The sequence below is a fragment of the Pygocentrus nattereri genome, chromosome 4 (assembly GCF_015220715.1).
Source record: "Pygocentrus nattereri isolate fPygNat1 chromosome 4, fPygNat1.pri, whole genome shotgun sequence".
NCBI classification, from domain to species: domain Eukaryota; kingdom Metazoa; phylum Chordata; class Actinopteri; order Characiformes; family Serrasalmidae; genus Pygocentrus; species Pygocentrus nattereri.
The window spans coordinates 31,392,209-31,414,564 of NC_051214.1; the positions used below are offsets into that span (position 1 = coordinate 31,392,209).

The 22,356-nt window shown below is 39.2% G+C and overlaps 1 protein-coding gene across 1 annotated transcript; it reads left to right on the forward strand.

Annotated features, from left to right (window-relative positions):
• The first annotated feature begins 8 nt into the window (after positions 1-8).
• On the forward strand, positions 9-22,235 carry LOC108435008 (RP1 like 1). The gene is made up of 4 exons (XM_037538116.1): positions 9-106; positions 2,831-3,452; positions 7,165-7,339; positions 9,270-22,235. The coding sequence occupies exons 2-4, from the start codon at positions 2,952-2,954 to the stop codon at positions 21,923-21,925; spliced, it is 13,332 nt and encodes a 4,443-aa protein (XP_037394013.1). The 5' UTR covers positions 9-106; positions 2,831-2,951; the 3' UTR covers positions 21,926-22,235.
• The last annotated feature ends 121 nt before the right edge of the window (positions 22,236-22,356 follow it).

Consider the following 22,356-nt stretch of genomic DNA (forward strand, 5'->3'; position numbering starts at 1 on the left):
CTCAGTCAATGTGGAGCCAGTCTGCAGGAGCCATTCCACCTTCATGGATGGTTTCTCTGATTTCTTTCACCACCTGAAATCCTATGATTCTTGACAGACATTCTTGGTGAGTATTTTATTTTGGATTTTTGTTTTGTTCATTTCAAATTTGTGAACTCCTATATCACAAAATGAGCAATTATTTGAGGTCTTTTTGATTTCTCCTCTGAAATGTCTCCTGGAACAGTGGAAACTGCAGTGATTTTTTCTAAAAACATTTTTAGTTTTGGAAAGCATGCTTATTGAGATTCTATGACTACTGATAAAAATATATGCTTAGTGTAAGCACAAATTTTATCTTGAGAAAAATATAGTGTTTAAATTTCATTGGCATTTAAGACCCAATGTTTTTCAAAGCACCTAGTATAACATATATCACAGTATATCCATTTTGAACTATGCTCTGCACAAAGCTTCAAGACAGCAACTGACTTAAGTTTAGCATCTGTTACTTATACAACTCACTGCTCACAGACTATTGACATCACTGTTGTTGTTTTTGGAAAAATAATAGCTTTCTTATGAGTTGTGTTTTTTGTTGACACTACTCGATGTCATTGCTCACTTCAAAAGCAGAAATCAGAACAGGCCTGTAGATAATTGAAAGTGAATGCGATGTCTTCAACCTTGCCAGGGAAAAGGATGTGGTTTTTCAGTTTCCTCAATTCACCCTGCGAATCCACCTGGAGGCAAAATTAGATAATCTGGAAATCTCTGTTTGAAGGTTACTTAGCATAGTCACTGATTTCGTGGCTTTTTTTTTTCACTTTCTATGATTGCAAGCTGTCAAAAAAGATATGTCTACAGTGGAAAGTAAGAAGGAAAACTGTACAGCCTGTCAGATTTATTTGCACATCAATTTATGTGTTTGCACATCATCACTACATATTTCATTAATGTCTATGTTTATGTTTTGAGGGTGTTCTGTAAATCAATGAGAAAGACTTGTCCTAGGCTGAATGTGCACATGGAGAAATCTGAGAAAATTATGTAAGGAAATGTAATGAAAATATGAGCAATAAGAAATCGTTAAGCATAGGACTGAGGATTTATACTTATTGAACAATCCGAAAGTGCATTAATTCAAACAGCATTCTGTTAATATTTCATCAATATTTATTGTCCATTTTACCCCTGAGCATCTGAAAGGCCACCTGTTGGTCAAGCCACTGGCAGGAATCTGTTAGTTGTTGACTTTGATGGTATACTTATTATCCTTATATATGCATATTTTTATTTTCTAGATATTTTTTGGCTGACTTAAATTTCCCTGTCCATTGTAACCTAAGCCAGCTTGTTTTTCCTGAACCTTCAACCTAGTACCTGTACACAGCCATTTTTTTCCTTTACGCTGAAGATAAGCTCTTTAAGTCAGACAAAGCTCGATGTCTGCTCTTTTTATCCCCTGTTATTTTGAGTCTTTGATACTTGTCTGCATGTGACTGGCTGCAGCTTAAAAACCAAGTGTCATGTAAAGCTTTTCTCTTTCCATATGACCTAAATTAATTCATTTTCAAATGGCATTTGCTTTAGTAATATTTTTTGTTGGGTTCTAGCCATGGGTTTGGGAAAATACATCTATCACCTTAAATATGTGTTGGACTGAGAAAAAAACTGCGTAATAATTTCAAATTTAGATGGTTAGATCTTTTATTGACTTATTTCAAAGTGTTTAAACATGTAGAAAAAATGTGCCGCTCTAGCATATTTTGATAGACTCACATGTGAGTGTAGTAAGACTATTAAAACTTTTTTTTTTCCAGCTTTTTTGTAAAGTGGGCAGCCCGTAATGATCTTTCACATCGTCAAGTAAAGCATACACAAAACAATACACGTTTTCTCCTTTCTCTCTTTGGATTACCTCAAATAGAATTTAAAAGTGCTATATTCTGGACCATTTAGAGAACAGGTCTGAACTGAAATGTAATCAGAGATTAAAGAAACTCTGTCCAAACGTTTAATCTCACTAGTCTTTCTAGTATTGCAAGAAACAGACAATTTCCAAATGTTTAAAAGTAAGTGGTTGAGAGTAAAAGGGTAGGTGTACTTCATGACTATACTTCAGTACGTTTTCATGTATCCTTTTTCACTTCAGTACATTTCACAGAAAGGTATCCTACTTTTTTTCTAACTACTTTCTGTAAAATACTTTCCATAATACATGAAAGAATATGTGTCACAAATAAATCAAACCAATCATAGTGCACCTTTTGCTAAATCCCTCCACTATAAACTAAAGTGGTTATAGGCTAGCAACTGTAATTAGGCCCAGGCAAATCTGACAAACATTCAGAATTAAAGAAAATGCTGTGGTGGGGTATTTTTAAATCACACACTTGATATCCCAGAAATCTGGATGGGAATTGAACACTTTCCCAAACTAAACACAAAAGTGATGAAATCATAGATTGTTGGGGTATTTTACAGTACTTTTGATGCATAATTACATGCAAAAGCAAGTAATTTGTACTTTAATTTTGTACTTTAAAAATATAAATAGAGCACTTTAACTTGAGTAATATTTTACTAAAGGTTTCTGTACTTTCACTCCAGTACAGGATCTGTGCACTTTGTCCACCACTGTTAAAGTGGTGTTTCCCAAAGCACAAGAAAGACATATATTTTATTATTTCTTTCCTTGCATTATCTATTGTATTCATTCATTCTTCGTTCCACTGAGACATCAGAAATCGTTAGCCACAAAAATGGCCTCAGAGCCACTAACACACAATCATTTAAAACAATCTATCACAGCTCCCGGCTCATTGTGCTATTCTGTTTTTCAACACAGAATGAAGGAGAAGAGAATGAGCAACTGGACTGCCAAGAAGTGCAGGAGGAAATTAAGAACTATCTCCCTGTTCTGATGTGATTCCTTTCTGCTTCTGGGCTGACACCAGCCACTAGGCAAAATGGCCTCTCATAAACGCAGCTTTCAGTGCTTTGATGCCATTGTGGACAACTACCCTCAGAAACCGTCTTTTCCTATTGGGCATCGCTTTGCTACGCCTCAGAAAAGCTCTCATAACTCGACTCGCTTGGAGCCGCTGGAAGATCATGGATGCTACCTGTGTGCAGACCACCAGCAGGCCAAGCCATCGACCTCAGAGGCCTCAGGGACTCAGTCTACTCCATGGTACCAGCCCCAAACCCACCAGCATCAGCATTCACTCAGGAGGCCCACAAGACCAGATGGAGAGCCTGCTGAGGGTGCGACACTTGAACAGCACCACCACCACCACCACCACAGGCACTCCAAGAGAATTGTGCTTGTGAAGAATAGTGATCCATCCATTCAGAGGACCATTGTGCTCCACCGCAGGACTGTGCGCAGCCTTGGAGTCTTTTTGGATGATGTATCTGACCTTATGCAGTGTCTCATCAGGAAGCTGTTCACACTGGAAGGCCGCAAGGTGAAACAACAGCAGTTTATCCAGTTTTGTTTTTTATTTGCTGTGATACAGTCCTCTGGTAATCATAATCCCTTTATATTGATTTCTTCCCTTAACAGTTAAACTTCTAAACAGTTTCTCACACAGTTAATGGACTAATGATCTAGCATACTCTGCAATGTAAGACCGAGGAGAAAATGTATTCATATTTAAGTAAGTCACACTACTCCCACAAAGGATAATGTGATTATTACAGCATAGTACTTTTCTGGTGAGTGATGCTCATGTTCCATGTGAAGTGATATATTTTATGTCTGTGTACACAATGTGACATAAATCAGTATAGCTACAGCCGTAAGCAAAAGTTTGGGTACCCCTGGTCAAATATGTTAAATAAGTACGTATCCTCTATAGATGCACATTTTATGAATATAACATATTGTAAAAAAAAAAATAGATAACAGAAAGCTAACAGAAAGGCTACTGTAACTCAGACAACCACTTCATTCAGCCTTGAATGAAAGCTGTTAATTAAATGAGCTTCCTCACTATTTCAGAAAAAAAGCCAACAGTAACATTTGTCAAAAAGAGGTTTTTATCATTTGAAGTTGAGTGAGATATTTGTTTTTCTTTAAATCACATTTTGGGGTCTACAGTAGAAAATAAACAGCTATTTCACACAGACATCCAAACAGGACTGAGGTAAAAGGTATCCCATTGTAAAACAGAGGCCCCTTGTGGTGAAATCTGGAAAAAAAACATTTTCTTTCTAGTTCACATAAACATTTTCAAAAATTTTGAACAAACTGCGACATGAGCAATTTGTAAGTACACATCTTAGAATGTGACAGAAAATTAGCATATGTATGTGTAGTGGTTGTTCACTAATGTCTCGTAATTCTCTGTTACCTCAAAAAATAGAAAAAATAAAAAATACTCAGTTGATAAAATCATTGCCCAGTATTTAGAAAGAATATTTATAAAGGACATAAATAATTACTGCAAACAAACTTATTTTTATATAAAGTTATAATAAAATAAATAGTCTTGTTGGGGCTAAGCACCACAAGCTGTAAATACGAGTGAAATTTATCAAGAAACCAGAAAATAAAGACAAGCGGTTGTCAATTCACACACAATAATAATGTGTGCTAACAGAGACATCAACTCCATTAGTGAGGGGCATATAGGAAAAAATACTTCCCCTTTAAATGGGCAAGGTTTCTTGGCTTTGCACATGTCTGGAGCTGATCCAGGACTTTCCTGCTCATCAGAACTAAACTGACCAGGCCTTGCTCATTTTGCTTTGCACTGCTGGCCTCTGTGGGTCTGGAGCAGGCACATCCTTTTAGCACTGCCACAGGCATGTACTTTCCAGAGAAAACATGCTGTAAGGCAGCACACACCCCTCCATGGGGACCTGACTGATACAGAGATGCCACTGGGAATGCCATAAGGACAGTACTGCAGCACGTCGTACAAGGGTTAGAGCTAAGACTTTGTTGTCAGCAGTTAAAAAGTTGAACTTCTAAAAGAACAAGAGATACAACAGAATCAAGTGGAACAGTCAGCAAAACATGTGGTGTCCGAGATACAGAGCTTTGTCACTACTCTGTTGTTCAATTGTACTGCTAATATTTTAGGTTATATAACCAGGTTCATAAAATAGTATATTATCTACTACTTGTATATGTTATTATGTTTTATATGTTTTGTATTTTAACCTTCCTGATCAAAATATTACAGTGAAGGTGTTGCAGTGCTATTCAGATGGTTAAGGTATACGGAGAACGTAAATTTTACAGTATTTCAAATGTAAAAGTAAAATTTTGTGAAAAATGGCTTATTAACATCATATAAAATTCAGTCTGATACACTTTTCAAAGAAGACATTTCCGCTGATAGTGGTGCACAAGAACATATTTTGGCTGTTCAAGATTAAATAGTTATTTAAGCTTGCAAAAGAAATTCCATATTTTATTGGAAGCTTATAACAAACATTAACATATATTCTACCTTGTATATTGCATTTTTACAGTGATTCAGTAAAAAGCCCTAGCACAGAGATGCTGTCACTATTTTCCAACTGTTTTCTTTTATTTTCTTTTAAAATATGTTCCACCACTTGAAAATCAGAACATAATTGGTTGATTCCTCTGCCACATCCTAATTATCTTGGCAGTTAATCTAAGAATTTGATGTGTAAGGCAGTTCAGGTCCTGAGCTCTTAACCATGGCTGTATCTACCAAAATACCACGGAGAAAAAGATTTTTACCATTTCTGTTTCCAGCCAAAACTGAACGTAATACAAGTACTACAAAACTTGCAGTGTTTAAATAGAAGCATGATGATTCTATTAATTAAAAATACTAAAATGATAGAAATGTAAATTTTAAGTTCCCAGAAATCTTTAGGCCAGTTTTGAAGGCCTAGAAGGCCCTGAAGGTTCCCCTCTATGTTAGACTTCAGTCTGTTTTTTTCTGCTCTATGTTTCATCAACCCTACTATCTCCTTGAGTGACTTCCTCCTACATTGTTCTAGTAGGAAGCAATCAGGATATTCCTTCACCGGTACTTTTACATTGTAGTGATGTTCCAGCACCCTGGGAATAACTATTAATCTTACTCAAATCAGAGCTATTTTGAACCAACAGAAACAGGTCAATGGCTTGAAAATACATAGTTGGAGATGCTTAGACTCATATCTTTAACAGTTCCCATTAATAACATTGAAACTTCCAGAAAAAGAGAACTTTCAAAGAATTGCAAGCATATTTGACATTAGGCAGACTACAACTACAATTCGCTAAAGAGCGAAATGTTATTTCTGATATGTCTGTACTTATATGTCACACCTTTATTGCCTCCAGACTTGCACACACTGTGATGCAATTGGCAAGTGGTGCACTGCATTACCCATGGAATTATGCATGTTGTCAATAGCATGCAAAAATAGCATGGGACTTTTTTCAATCCCAATCCTTCCTTGAGCATGTTGCCTGTGACGCGTAACTCCTGAGAAGGCACCTAGGCGTTGTGTCAAAATGTTTCAGGCGCTATTAAGGGACGAATCAGATCTTAAGTTTATTACCCTTATTAATCTTCTTCAAGTGTGAAACCAGAAAGCATGTCAGCTATTATTTAATGTTATTGTTTTATATTATTTAAAAAACACATACAATACAAACCTTACATACTACTTTGTTTCTGTGAAACATTGCTTGTTGAACCTTTTAGTCTCAGTGGATCAGCAGAGCATCACAGTAAAAATGTAATAGTTTTTCTAACTGTGCCTCACAGGGAGTTATACTGAGGTACATGTACATACTATATTTAATCTATGAGTATACAAACTGATGCCCACATCAGAAAAGTAACATGAACTTATCTTACTTTATGCATAATGTGTATTTTTGGAATTTTCTGATATGCTAACAATATATACCATGCTAATTTATCATATCAGTATACTGATATAAATATCACCAATGATATTAGACTTCTGTTTAAAGCATTTATAGTCAGTGTGGGAAAATTAATAGCACAGATGCTTGCACTTCCTGACACCATTAACCTTTCAATTTGTATGGCTTTAATCCAGAACACTGTACTTCCTCAAAAGAGTTCAACTTTCTCTACTTTTCTTTGCAGCATTAACACTGAAAATTTGTGTGAATTCAACAGTCTTCCATATCTCTGTTTATAACATCAAATATTCTGTACTTTGCTTCAGATTGACAGCATTCAGAGTCTCCTACAGTGCCCCAGTATCTTGGTTTGTGTGGGCCGTGAACCTTTCCACCCACTGTTATTGAACAGCTTCCGGAAAAATTCTGATGATAAACTTCCAAAGCTTGTCTTAAAGTCACGCTCCAGTGCTTGCAATGAGGAACAAGGATGTAAAAGTGGTATGCTACTAATTTCTTTTATTTCTAAATTGTAAAAATTGTTAAATTGTTAAAATAGCCACCCTTATTTCATTAATATTTACCATTAAATAGAATTACAGCAACATGTTCTTAGAATGCCTTTGAGTAGTTTAGGGAACTCTTGATTCAGTCATTATAAAAACTTCTAAAGTTTCTCACAGTCATGCACAGATATACAACCCCAATTCCAATGAAGTTAGGACATTGTGTAAAACATAAATAAAAACAGAATACGATGATTTGCAATTCCTTTTCAATCTATATTCAATTGAATACACTACAAAGACAAGATATGTAATGTTCAAACGGATAAACTTTATAGTTTTTTGCAAATATTCACCCGTTTTGAATTTGATGCCTGCAACCCGTTCCAAAGAAGTTGGGACAGGGGCAACAAAAGACTGAGAAAGTTGATGAATGCTCAAAAACACCTGTTTGGAACATTCCACAGGTAAACAGGTTAATTGGAAACAGGTGAGTGTCATGATTGGGTATAAAGGAAGCATCCCTGAAAGGCTCAGTCTTTCACAAGCATTCCTGGGGGCGAGGTTCACTACTTTGTGAACAACATTGTTGAGAATAATGTTTCTCAACATGCAATTGCAAGGAATTTAGGGATTTCATCATCTACAGTCCATAATATCATCAAAAGGTTCAGAGAATCTGGAGAAATCTCTGCAAGTAAGCGGCAAGGCAGAAAACCAACATTGAATGCCTGTGACCTTCAAACCCTCAGGCGGCACTGCATTAAAAACCATCATCGTTCTGTAACGGATATTACCACATGGGCTCAGGAACACTTCAGAAAAACATTGTCAGTGAACACAGTTCCGCTCCATCTACAAGTGCAAGTTAAAACTCTGCCATGCAAACCGAAAGACATACATCAACAACACCCAGAAACACCGTCACCTTCTCTGGGCCCGAGCTCATCTGAGATGGACTGACGCAAAGTGGAAAAGTGTCCTGTGGTCTGACGAGTCCACATTTCAAATTGTTTTTGGAAATCATGGATGTCGTGTCCTCCGGGCCAAAGAGGAAAAGGGCTGTCCGGATTGTTATCAGCGCAAAGTTCAAAAGCCAGCATCTCTGATGGTGTGGGGGTGTGTTAGTGCCCATGGCATGGGTAACTTGCACATCTGTGAAGGCACCATTAAAGCTGAAAGGTACATACAGGTTTTGGAGCAACATATGCTGCCATCAAAGCAACGTCTTTTTCAGGGACGTCCCTGCTTATTTCAACAAGACAATGCCAAACCACATTCTGCACGCGTTACAACAGCGTGGCTTCGTAGTAAAAGAGTGCGGGTACTAGACTGGCTTGCCTGCAGTCCAGACCCGTCTCCCATTGAAAATGTGTGGCGCATTATGAAGCGCAAAATACGACAATGGAGACCCTGGACTGTTGATCAACTGAAGTTGTACATCAAGCAAGAATGGGAAAGAATTCCACCTACAAAGCTTCAACAATTAGTGTCCTCAGTTCTGAAACGCTTATTGAGTGTTGTTAAAAGGAAAGGTGAGGTAACACAGTTGTAAACGTGCCCCTGTCCCAACTTCTTTGGAATGTGTTGCAGGCATCAAATTCAAAATGAGTGAATATTTGCAAAAACAATAAAGTTTATCCATTTGAACATTAAATATTTAATTGAATAAAGGTTGAAAAGGATTCGAAAATCATTGTATTCTGTTTTCATTTATGTTTTACACAATGTCCCAACTTCATTGGAATTGTGGTTGTACTCATTACATGCTACATGTAATAGCTGATGATCATAGATAGTTGCTATTACGACTAAGAACCAGATTCCTTAATCTTTAATAATTTCTAGAGCTATAGAATCACAATGCAAATCACATAAAGCCCTATACTTATATGAATGTTCTTATTTGTGTGTCACATTTATAGTCAACTTTGGACTTGAAACCAAGAAAAGCATCATCCATCCAAGATCACACTCAAATGACAAGTCAGCCCGACTCAGCATGTCATCGGAAAAGTCATTTCCACATGTTCTTAACTCTGTTCCGCCAGGTCAAACAGGTTCTTATTCTCAAACAAGAGAAAGTATGATGGATGATGACATTGAAAAGCGAGTACTTGTCAATAAGGATGGTAGCTTGTCAATGGAGATGAAAGTGCGATTTCGACTGTTAAATGATGAGACACTGCACTGGTCCACAGAGATTAAGAAGTCATCAGGCTCAGTTAATGAATCCTTCATGGAATACAATGATGACTACTACCTCCAACACAGCAACAGTGAGAGTTGCTCCGAGGCAGAGTCCCTTTCTGCTGGTGATGTTGATAATGCCAAACTTCACCAAAAGCATTTGGAGGAACCTCACTGCCAGCACTGTTGTACTTACTGCCAAGAGTATGATATCTGGAAAAATCCAGTCCCTGGTGAACAAGGACCTGTGCAACACATCAGATCATCTAGTTCGAGCACATCCTCACACAAAATTGTATGCAAAAAGGCATCAGTTGATAGCGTGCACACTATGTCTAGTGAGGAATATACAGAGCAAGTAGTAGAAAAGGCAACTTGCATTCAGCAGACTGTTGGGGAGGAAGGTGAAACCACAGTTGAATACTGCACCATCAGTCGTTGCTGCAGTCGCAGTGAATTATGTTCAGTGTCTGCAAAGAAGGCTTACACTGAAGAGAAATATGAAAAAGGGGAGAGTAGCCAGGTATTAATCAACAATGAGAAAAAAACTGAGGGTGAATCCTCTGTTCCTCTTAAAGATGTACAAAAAGATCATGCGAGTGTCCAAATTACCGAGATTGTCCACGAAGGAGAGAGACCTGTTTCTGTTGAAAGCAATTCCTCACAAGTTTTGGCATCCCTAAAAGAGGATCAGGATGAAGAGGAAACAGATCTTCCTCCAAGTTACTCAAGAGCATCCCAGAGTAAGAATCAAGATGAAGATGAAGAAACCAGAGATGTGGCTTTAAGCCCACATTCTGTCACATCCTGTAAGTCACCTATATCTCCAAAACATCACTTATCACCTAGGCCACCAAGTAAAGGTTCAGGTTGCTCCGTGAAATCAAGATCCAGAAAATATCAGAAATCGAAAGATGTGGTCGTGCCTGTAGAAAAACAGGCAACTGAAAGCAATATATCAAATACAAACAATCAACCAGAGGAGAATGTCCTAAATGAAACTGATATTCAAGATGAAGAGAGAGCTCTAAGCTCAACGTCAATGATATCAAAACCAGATAATGATACTGAAGATAATACAGCAGGACCTGCAGAGACAAACCAAAAGGAACGATCATCAAGTGCCATGTCCATTAAATCAAGTAAATCCAATGTTAATGTTGTAGCTGAAGAAGAACACACTGATGTCAAAGACAACACTGAGGAGAGAACAACAAGTGCCATGTCATCTAATTCAAACATCTCTGCAAGATCAAGACAGTCCAAACTCTCAGAAGTAGCACCAAATGAAACAAAGGAAGCTGAACTACAGATAGAACAAAGAAACCAAAGTGCCATGTCTAACACCTCTACAAAATCAAGACGATCAAGAGTTTCAGAAGTGGCAGCTGATGAATTTATTGAGGTAGAAGACGAAATAGCAGAGAGAGTTCCAAGTGCAATGTCAACAGTATCTGTTCGATCCAATTCATCTAGAATATCAGAACCAGAGTTCTCTGATTTGAAAGAAGAGGATAACCAAATAGAGGACAGATCTCCTAGTAAAATGTCTGTCAAGTGTAATGTCTCTGCACATTCAAAGAAATCTAATTTTTCAGAAGTATCTTCTGTAAAACACCAAACGATGGAGACACAAGAAAGGGTACCAAGCACTACATCAACCAAGTCCAATGTATCAGCAACATCAAAAAAATCAAAGATATCACAGGGAACAGCTGCAGACACTGTGGAAACAGGTGACAGAGGGTTAGAGGAGCGTGTACCGAGTGCCATGTCTACTAAATCAAATACGTCTGAGAGATCAAATATTTCCAACATTTCAGAAGCGGTTCCTGCAGTGACTTGTGAAGATTCAGAGGAACATTCTAGAACACCAATCATTCTTTCAGAGGTGGACTCACATAACAGTGAAGCAGGAGGAGAGGCGTCAGAGGAACGAGCTCCAAGTGCAAGGTCTATCAAGTCAAATGCATCTGCAAAGTCAAATAAATCTAAAGTTTCATCAATAGCCCCTGAAGAAGCAGATGGAATGGAGGAAGATTTAGAGAAAAGAGCATCAAGTGCTATGTCTTCTAAGTCAGCTGCATCTTTAAGATCAGAGAAATACAAAAAGACAGTCTCAAAGTGTAAAAACACTGAGGAAGAGACAGAGAAACTACAAGACAGACCTCCTAGTGTTCTATCTTCTAAATCCCATGTGTCTGAAAGATCTAAGAAGTCTAAAAGTTCAAAGACTGCAGCAGATGAATCAGCAGACTTTGAAGACAAGTCAGAAGAACGAGCTCCCAGTGCTCTGTCTACAAAATCAAACACCTCTACAAAAACAAACAAGTCAAGAATATCAGAATGTGTTGCTGATATTGCTGATGAAGAAGCTGCAGAACGATCTAAAAGTGCAATGTCCTCTATATCTAATGTTTCTACAAAATCCAAAAAGTCAAAAATTTCTGTTTTGACCACTGAAGAATGTGCAGGATTAGAGAGTCAAACCGAAGAACGACCCCTAAGCACACTGTCGGTTAAATCTTACACTTCAGAAAAGTCTACAAAATCAAAAGTTTCGGAAATCATGAACAATGATTGTGATGATACAGCGGAACGGTCTCCAAGTGCTATGACATCAAAATCCAATGTCTCTGAAAAATCAGTGCAATCTAAGGGCTCAGAATTAGCACAGGATGACTCTAATGATGCTGACATAGACGAACAAACAGAGCAACGTGCATCAAGCGCAATGTCAGCTAAATCTAACATTTCAGGAAGGTCTAAAAAGTCAAACATTTCTATTGTTGAAACAAGTGAAACAAGCATTTTTGCAGAACAGAAAGATTCAAATGCTATGCCTGAAAAATCAAATCACTCTGTGACTTCAAAAAACGGAAGTGATGAAGAGAAGGTGGAGAGAGTGACAAGTGCTTTGTCAACAAAATCTGATGTATCTGTGAAGTCTAACAAATCAAAAGTGTCAGATCTTACTTCAGAAAAACCTGAACATTTAGACAAAGGTGACGGGGAAAGAGCACCAAGTGGTTTGTCTTCTAAATCCGATATTTCAATAAGATCTAACAGTTCAAAAGTTTCAACCTGTGAGCCTACAGATGCGGAACATCACATAGAGGAGAGAGGTCAAAGTACAAAATCAGCTAAATCAAACACATTGGTACTATCTAAGCCAACTGTTTCACAAAATGCTGCTACAAAACTTGGGAAAACAAATAAAAGGGAAAAGGTGGGAAAACCCTCAAGTGCAATGTCTGCCAAATCCAGTGTTTCTGAAAAATCCAAAACTGCTGAAGCAAAAACTGATTCACCAGCAGAGGTAAATGAGCATCTTGAAGAGAGACCAGCAAGTGCTGTATCTGCAAAGTCCAATACCTCTGTGAAATCTAAGAAACCAACAGTTTCTGATGCACAGTGTGAAAATGTGGATGCAACATGTCATACCGATGAAAGATCACACAGTGCAGTGTCAATAAGAACCAATGCTTCTGGAAGATCTAGAATATCAAATGCGTCAGAGGCTCCTGGACAAGACGTTGCTGATGAAGATAAGGAAGAAAGGACACTGAGTGCCATGTCTTGTAAATCCACTGTTTCAACTACATCTAACAAATCAAAGGTTTTAGATATAGTGATTTGTGAGCCTGTAGAGAGAGAGCATGATATAGAAGAGAGATCTCAAAGCACAACATCAGCTAAGTCATATGTTTCTACAAAATCCAAGATTTCAGAAGCTTCAGAAGAAGCACTTCAGAAAACTGAAAACATAGATGAAGAAGGAAAAGAGGACAAGGGTGCAAGTGCAACATCTCCATGTTCTTTGTCAGCAAGATCTAATGTTTCTACAAGAACTAAAAACTCAGAAACCGGGCCTGAAGATCCTGAGGAAGAGGATGAAGCAAAGAGCAAAAGAGCTTCAAGTGCAGCATCACTCAAATCAAACATATCTGCAAAGTCTAAAATGTCTGAATCCTCAGAAATTGTGCCCAAGGATTCTGCAGATATAGATCAGACTGCAACAAGAACTCCAAGTGTACTGTCAGCAAAATCAAATACCTCTATAAGATCCAAGACATCTAGAGGTTCAGGCATGAGTTTTAAAACAAAAGATGAGGAAACAGTTGAGAGATCCCCAAGCGCAATGTCTGCTAAATCTAGCAGTTCAGTCACATCGGGTAGGTCAAAACAGGAAGAGCATTTAGAGGAAAGAACTCCAAGTAATCTTTCAATTAAATCTGGCACCTCTACCAAACATGAAAAATTGAATATTTCCATCCAAACAGACAATTCTGCAAACATTGCCTCTGCTTTATCTGAAGAGACTAAAGAGAATATGAAGACAGAAAAAAGAGCACCAAGTCCCATGTCTCCTAAATCTAATGTGTCCTCCAGATCATCTATATCAAAGAGTCCAGCTTTGGCTGTTGAGCAGACCACTGAATCTCAAGATCTGAATCAGAGCACTGCTAGTGTAACGTCAAAAGGATCTGTAAAATCTAAAAAATCACAAAATTCACAGAAGACAGTTGATAAATCTGCACAAAAAGAGAATAATGACAGGAATCCTAGTGTCCTATCAATTCATTCAAACACTTCTGCAATATTTAAAAACGAAAATGAAGATGAGCTGCATGTAGAAAGATCAGTAAGTCCTGCATCTGCCAAATCTAACTCTTCTGCAAAGTGTAAAAAATCTGGAGCATCAATGATTCAGGCTGGGGGTGGTATTCAGATAGAGGAAGAGTTCAATCGAGCTACAAGTGAGCTCTCGGCTAAGTCAAGTATCTCCACAAAGTCAAAAAAGTTCAAAGTTGAAGAAGAGAAGGAAAATGGTAGTAACCCTGAAAGGGCAGAAATTGGTGACAAGAGAGTGAAAAGTGCTTTGTCAGACCATTCGAAGGCACCAAGCTCTGTTAAATGCGTCTGTGATGGCTCAAATAAACCACAGCCTCCAACAGAAACATCTACAAATGAAGCTGACAATGAGGAGAGGTCTGCCAGTGCTTTGTCTAAAAAATCTGCAAAGTCTAAAACCAGTTCAGTCGGCAGCAATTCTGAAATAGATTTAACTCCAGCAAGTGCTTCTGTTTCTATTGGGATTGTAGAAGAATATGATGCTGATAATACTGAAGAGGAACATAGTGTGTCAGTGGTTTCAATGACCTCTGTTCCACCTGTGAAATCAGAAAGTGATGATTGTTGCAAGGGCTCCTCAAAAATGATAGATGTCGCAAGTCGGCTAAAACCAGATGAGAGACCTCAAAGTTCAGTGTCAGCAGGGACAAATGTCTCAAACAAATCCAAGAAGTCTAAATGCACTCATAGCAACTCTGCCCAACCAATATCAGATACTGAATGTGGTATTGATGATGAGGTGACAAGCAATACATCTGCAACAAAGAACGATATGGAAAGTAAATCTGATACCAGCATTAACACTAATAGTTCAGTGGAGCAGAAATACTCAACTAAAGAGGAACGGTCATCCAGTAAAGTCTCCAGTGCTTCTCACTCCAAAGATATAAAATCCTCATCAGTGTCTGACAGACCAAAAAGCAATATGTCCAATGCATCATCTCATTTGGAAGTAAAAGGACAAAAGAGTAAGAGTAATTCTAAAAGTAAAAATGCAAATATACAAGCAAAAAGAACAAATAATTCAAGCAACAGACCCACTAAAGAAGATGAGAAAGAGCCATCAAGGCCTCGATCAGCAGACCTGTGTGCAACCTCAGAGAACCGACTCAGTCCCAGTCCTCTGAAATCTCCAAACAGATCAAAAAAGCCTGTCATTCTCCTAGGAGGATCTAATGATAGCGTGTTGTCTCAGTCTGTTTCAGCTCCAGATCTATTAAATGAAAATTCCAACAATTTGAATACAGCAGATGTATCTGGCAGGACAAATATATCTGATAGGACCTGTAATGGCCCACTGGATGTTACTGATTATGGTAGGGATGTCAGTGACAAAACAAGTGAAAAAAGCAGTAAATGCAGAAACAGAAAAGGCAGCAGCTCTTCACAACAGAAGGTAAATGATGAGATCTCTGAGTTAGCCCCATCTAACTTACCCAATACTTCTCCAACTGAGGTAGTGAATGAATGGCTGAATAAAATTCCACTGGACAGTGCTTTATATGAGGTTGGGGATGAATTCAATGAAAATTGTAAAGAACTAGAGACAATAAACAGATTAGGAGAGCCGACACAAAATGAAAAAGAGAATGAAAGTGAAGGAGATGTTGACGTGGCAGTGCATGAGCCTCAAATTGAAAAAGAAGCTCAAATGGCAACTGAAGAAATGGATAATAATGACAAAGAAGAGGTGAAAAACATGACTGACAAAGACCTGAAAAAGAACCAATCTTGTCCTGAAAATGATGAAGTCCCAAAAAGTTTTCATTCTTCTGTCCAGGTTATGAGAATTTTACTGAGTCCCAAACTTGACAGATGCAACAGTTTACCAGAGGTTTCTACTGTATATGGACAAAAACTCAGCACCTCAGCAAGAGGACTTTTAGACTGCCTCGTAAATCTCCAGTTAATTCATTTCGATCCCAATGATGTAAATGGTAAAGCTGAAAAATACAAGGACCTCATGAACATGCTCCAGACCCTTTGGCTCTGTGACCCATCGGACAGGGTGACAGTGACGCAGAAAAGTAAATCCAGTGAGCAGCAATCTGTGGATGATGAACTAAAGGCCAAGTCATCCTCAGGAGTAGACGTAAGCAGCGGCTCAACTGGCTCTGGGAAAAGCAGTGTAAATGATAGCACCCAGGCTCAGAAATCCCAAACCAATACAGAAGGTGAGGGCCCTGAGACACTGACAAAGGTACAAGAGGTTGATGAAATAGAAACAGAAATGGCTTTAGAGGTGGTAGAAACAAAATCTGATCCAGCAACCCCAGACATTGCAAGTCGAGTCCAGTGGACCCCTGAGACTGAGGGTACTGTGGAAGAAAGAATTGAAGATAATAACATTCCAGCCTCAGATGATACAATAAGGAGCAATGATAGTCCACGAGAGCCACTTGAAACTCCCCTTTCATCAAACAAGAGTGCTGGAAATGAGCATCAAGAAGAAACAAGTTCAGGCACTCCTCCATCAGTGCAGAGAGCTCCATTAACAAAAAGAATTTCTCAAGATCCTGATCCTGTCTGGGTGTTAAATCTGCTGAATAAACTAGAAAAGCAGTTCATGACACATTATGTCAATGCAATGGCTGAATTCAAAGTACGCTGGAACTTAGATGACAATGAACAGCTCGATGGCATGATATGTGAATTAAGGGACGAAGTCCATAAGAGGATACAATCAAGCATAGACAGAGAACTCAGGAAAATTCAGGGTCGTGCAGGAAAACCTAAACCACCAAAAGAAGCCATGTCACGTGAGTCAACTATTCAAACAGAACAAAGGCGCAGACGTCTGAAAGTAATGCTCAACCAGTCCATAGATCCAGCAGCCAAAAGTGATGATGATTATACAGCGACAGGGACTGATTTTAGTGATCAACGCAGTGATGATGAATACTGCCCATGTGACACATGCATGAAAAAGAAAATGGGATCAAAGCCTGTGTTACCTGTGGAGGTTTTAAATTCTGCTCCAGCAATGATGGAATTTGATTTAAGAAAAATTCTGCAGCTGAAAAGAGAACCTCCCACATGTAACAAAGAACATATTACTGAAGAGACTGGAAATGATGAGCTAAACAAAGAAGCTGAAGGTCTGCCTGAAAATGTGATCACTGATTGTGCAGAGTCATATGAAGTAGTGGACACTGAAACTAAAAAAATAGACATAAATGAAGAAGCAACTGAATGTGAAATAGAAATTGATAAATGTACAATTGAAGCAGAAACTTCAGAAGAAGAGGAAATCACTGAAGGGGGATCAGAAGGTGAGGAAACAGTAGAGGCTGATGAAGCTGAAGTAGCAGAGGATGTAGAGGAAGTTGATGAATTGACAAAAGGAAAAGAGTCTGAAGAAGGTGAAGCAGAGGGAGAAGAGACTGAAGAAGCAGACAAAGTTGAAATAGGAGAAGATGAGACTTCAGAACCAAAAAGTGCTGAATTTCAACCTACAAAAGAAAGTGAAACACTTGATCAGATAACAGATGAGCATACAGATGATGAAACTTTGGAGAAAAATGAGACACCTGAAGGAGATTTGGCAGCAGAACATGATGGGGAAACAGCAGTTGAAATCGATACTGTAGAAACTATCAATGCTGAAACAGCAGATGATGAAGAGGAAGCTGAGTATGAAGCGGCAGAGGAAAAAGAGTTTCTGAAAGAAGGATTAGGGGAAGAAGAGGACACTGTAGAGCCAAAGAAACAGGATATTACACATTGTGAAGAAACAGATGGAGATGAGTCAGTTGAAGGAAAAGAAACCACTAAGGAGGAAACAACAGGAGAGGAAACAGTTGAGGGTGGAATAGTGGATGAGGAAAAGATTAGTGAAACTGCAGAAGACAGAGAAGCAACTGATGATGAGTTCACAGAAATAGCAAAAGATGGAGAGACAGTTAATGATGGAGAGACAAATAAATTAGAAACAGCAGAAGAAGAAGAAATGGCTGATGAAACAGCAGAAGACACACAGACAGATAAAGCTGAAACAGCAGAAGAGGAAGAAGACAGTCTTTTTGAGGAGACAGCTGAAGTTAAAACACAAGAAGATGGAGAGACAACTAATGATGAAACAGCAGAAGGTGAAGAGGCACCTAAAGCTGAAATAGCAGAAAACGGAGAGACCAATAACATGACAGTAGACAGTGAGACTGCTGATGATGGAACAAGTATGGATGAAGAGACAGCTAATAATGAAACAGCAGAAGATGATGAAGAAGCTGAAGTAAGAAGAGTAGAGGATGGAGAGACAACAGATGAAGAAACACCCAAAGATGGAGAGACACCTGATGGAGAAGTAGCTGAAGAGGAAAAAGCAGAAGATGGGGAGGAAACACCAGAAGATGATGAGACAGATGATGATGAAACAGCACAGGATGGAAAGACTTCTAAAGCTGATATTGCAGAAGATGAAGAGAGGGCTGATGAAACAGGAGGAGATGAAAAGAATGATAATAATGAAACCGAAGAGGATGAAGAGACAGCAGAAGATGGAGAAATCACAGATGATGGAATAGTAGACAAAGAGACAGGCGATGATGAAGCAGCAGAAAATGAAGACACAAGTGAAGCTAAAACAGCAGACAATAGAGACACAGTTGATGAAGGAACAGTTGAAGATGAAGAGGCTTCAGGAGCTGAAATTGGAGAGGATGGAGAGACAGCAGAAAATGGAGAAGCAGCTGATGAGGGAACAGCGGATGACGAGACAGGTCATGAAGAAGCAGAAGACGAAGAAATGGGTGGCAATCAAATGGCAGAGGAAGAAAGAAATGAAGCTGAAACCTCCAAAGATGTAGAAACGGCTCATGATGGAAAAGCAGAAGATGGAGAGACAGCTGTTGACGGAACAGTAGAAGATGGAGAGACAGCTGATGATACAACAGGAGAAGATGGAGAGACAACTGATGATGCAATAGGAGAAGATGGAGAGACAGCTGATGATGCAACAGGAGAAGATGGAGAGACAGCTGATAATGGAACAGAAGAAGATGGAGGTGTAGCTGATGAAGAAACAGCAGAAGATGGAGAGACAGCTGATGATGGAACAGCAGAAGATGAAGAGCCAGCTGATGACGAAACAGTAGAAGGTGGGGAGACAGCTGATGATGCAACAGGAGAAGATGGAGGGGCAGCTGATGATGGAACAGGAGAAGATGGAGGGGCAGCTGATGATGCAACAGGAGAAGATGGAGAGACAGCTGATAATGGAACAGGAGAAGATGGAGAGACAGCTGATGATGCAACAGGAGAAAATGGAGAGACAGCTGATGATGCAACAGGAGAAGATGGAGAGACAGCTGATGATGCAACAGGAGAAGATGGAGAGACAGCTGATGATGCAACAGGAGAAAATGGAGAGACAGCTGATGATGCAACAGGAGAAGATGGAGGGGCAGCTGATGATGCAACAGGAGAAGATGGAGGGGCAGCTGATAATGGAACAGGAGAAGATGGAGAGACAGCTGATGATGCAACAGGAGAAAATGGAGAGACAGCTGATGATGCAACAGGAGAAGATGGAGAGACAGCTGATGATGCAACAGGAGAAGATGGAGAGACAGCTGATGATGCAACAGGAGAAGATGGAGAGACAGCTGATGATGCAACAGGAGAAAATGGAGAGACAGCTGATGATGCAACAGGAGAAGATGGAGGGACAGCTGATGATGCAACAGAAGAAGATGGAGGGGCAGCTGATGATGCAACAGGAGAAGATGGAGAAACAGCTGATGAAGCAACAGGAGAAGATGGAGGGACAGCTGATGATGCAACAGAAGAAGATGGAGGGGCAGCTGATGACGCAACAGGAGAAGATGGAGAGACAGCTGATGATGCAACAGGAGAAGATGGAGAGAGCGCTGATGATGCAACAGGAGAAGATGGAGGGGCAGCTGATGATCCTACAGGAGAGGATGGAGGGGCAGTTGATGATGGAACAGGAGAAGATGGAGAGACAGCTGATGATGCAACAGGAGAAGATGGAGGGGCAGCTGATGATGGAACAGGAGAAGATGGAGGAGCAGCTGATGATGCAACAGGAGAAAATGGAGAGATAGCTGATGATGCAACAGGAGAAGATGGAGAGACAGCTGATGATGCAACAGGAGAAGATGGAGGAACAGCTGATGATGGAATAGCAGAAGATGGAGGGGCAGCTGATGAAGGAACAGCAGAAGATGAAGAGACAGCTGATGACAAAACAGTAGAAGGTGGGGAGACAGCTGATGACGGAACAGCAGAAGATGGAGAGACAGCTAATGATGGAACAACAGAAGATGGAGAGACAGCTGATGATGGAACAACAGAAGATAGAGGGGCAGCTGATGATGGAACAGCAGGAGATGGAGAGACAGCTGATGATGGAACAGCAGAAGATGGAGGGACAGCTGATGATGGAACAACAGAAGATGGAGAGACAGCTGATGATGGAACAGCAGAAGATGGAGAGACAGCTGATGATGGAACAGCAGAAGATGAAGAGACAGCTGATGAAGGAACAGCCACACATGATAAGACTTCTGAAGATGAAACAGCAGAAGATGGAGAAATAGCTAAAACAGAAACACAAACATATGAAGAGACAGCTGATAATGAAAGTGTAGAAAATGAAAAAAAAGCTGGTGACATGGAGGGAACAGACAATGGAGAAATGGATAAAAGTGACACTTCTGAAGGAGAGGAAGACGCAAGAAAGGAGGCTGGGATAGCAGGTAAGGATCAACATCAAACAGATGATCCTGTTGTTAATTCTAGTATTGAAAATACTGATGTTCATGATGAAGTAACTGAATTAAAAGCAGATGATGAAGCTGATGATGATGCACCACTTAAAAATGAAGGTGATGTTGTTGTACACAGCATTGATGAACAAGCAAGCATTGAAGAAAGTAAAGAAGAGCACACAGATAACACAAAAGCAGAAGAAAGCTCAGAGTTGATGAGTGATAGTCAAGACAAGGAGCACTCAGGGACATCAGAAAAAGATGATATGAGAGATTATTTAAATGGCCATTTAGTAAATGTTGGTGAATCTGCTGAAGGAGGAGATGAAGCTGAGGATGAAACTGAACCAGATGTCGATACAGATGAAGAAAAGGAAGAAGTGAAGATGACTGCTGTGCATCCTCCAGTTTGGTCAGTGCAGGAAGATGACCAAACTGATGAAACAACAATGGCATCATTTGATGCTATAGTCAAAATATCCACAGTCTCTGAAGATGGAGCTGAGGCTGATGTTGAAGATTCAGAAACAGATGGTCATTATAAGTATGACACTGCTGAAAATGATGATGAAGATGATTCTGTCACTATAGAGAGGAAGCAAGCTATTGCACACAGTCCAGTGGAAAAGAAAGAGACTGAAAGTCATGCAAAACTATCAGATATTGCAGAGGATGCTGCTGAAGATGAGGAGAATGAGGAAACATCAAAACAAGAAGGACTAATAAAACATACTGACTGTGGGGAGGAATCAGCTGATAATGGCTTGGCACGGCAAATGACTAAGTCATCCATAGAATCACAGCCTGGCTCTATGGAAGAAGTTTTGGATGAGGAGACGAGAAGCAAGGAAAGTTCAGATCACCTCACTGTGAAAGGCAACTGTATGTATCCCACTATTACCTCAGAGGAAGACAGCAAAGAAACACAAGAAAAAAGTTATAGAGAGTCTGTAGAGTTAGATAGGCACACTGCCACCACTAAGAAAGCTGCTAAAAAATCAAACAAACTGAAAGGCATTGAATAACTTTTTTTATTAACAGTGGTAAATGCTGGTTTTAGTTACAAAAGACCGTATACTCTGTATTATGCACTTTATATTTATTAATATTATTGCAATGGTATATGCAGTTCTGCACAGCACAACCTATGTTGTTAAAGGGAATAACTGAAACTTGAAAACACTTTTGTGAAATAAAACAAAATTTTTTCCTTGTTAAATAACAAATAGATAACACACAGTTTTTTTTTGTACTGAGATGCAGGAAGTTATTCTCAATATATTATACTGTACTGGAGCCTTAGCCTTTGTATACTGTTTAGACAATGGGAGGATAATATTGTATTGTATAATTAATATTCTGCAACAGCTAATGTACTCTATATACCTGTAATCACAAAAAACGACAACGATCTCTTAAGAGGAATAGTGCAGTAATGTACTTTGTGTCATATGTG

What these genes read in the sequence shown, in the direction of transcription:
- LOC108435008 (XM_037538116.1), top strand. Translation starts at nt 2,952, where the DNA reads ATGGCCTCTCATAAACGCAGCTTTCAGTGCTTTGATGCCATTGTGGAC. An exon ending in TCACACTGGAAGGCCGCAAG is followed by an intron (nt 3,453 to 7,164) that starts GTGAAACAACAG and finishes ACTTTGCTTCAG; the next exon opens with ATTGACAGCATTCAGAGTCT. An exon ending in GGAACAAGGATGTAAAAGTG is followed by an intron (nt 7,340 to 9,269) that starts GTATGCTACTAA and finishes TCACATTTATAG; the next exon opens with TCAACTTTGGACTTGAAACC.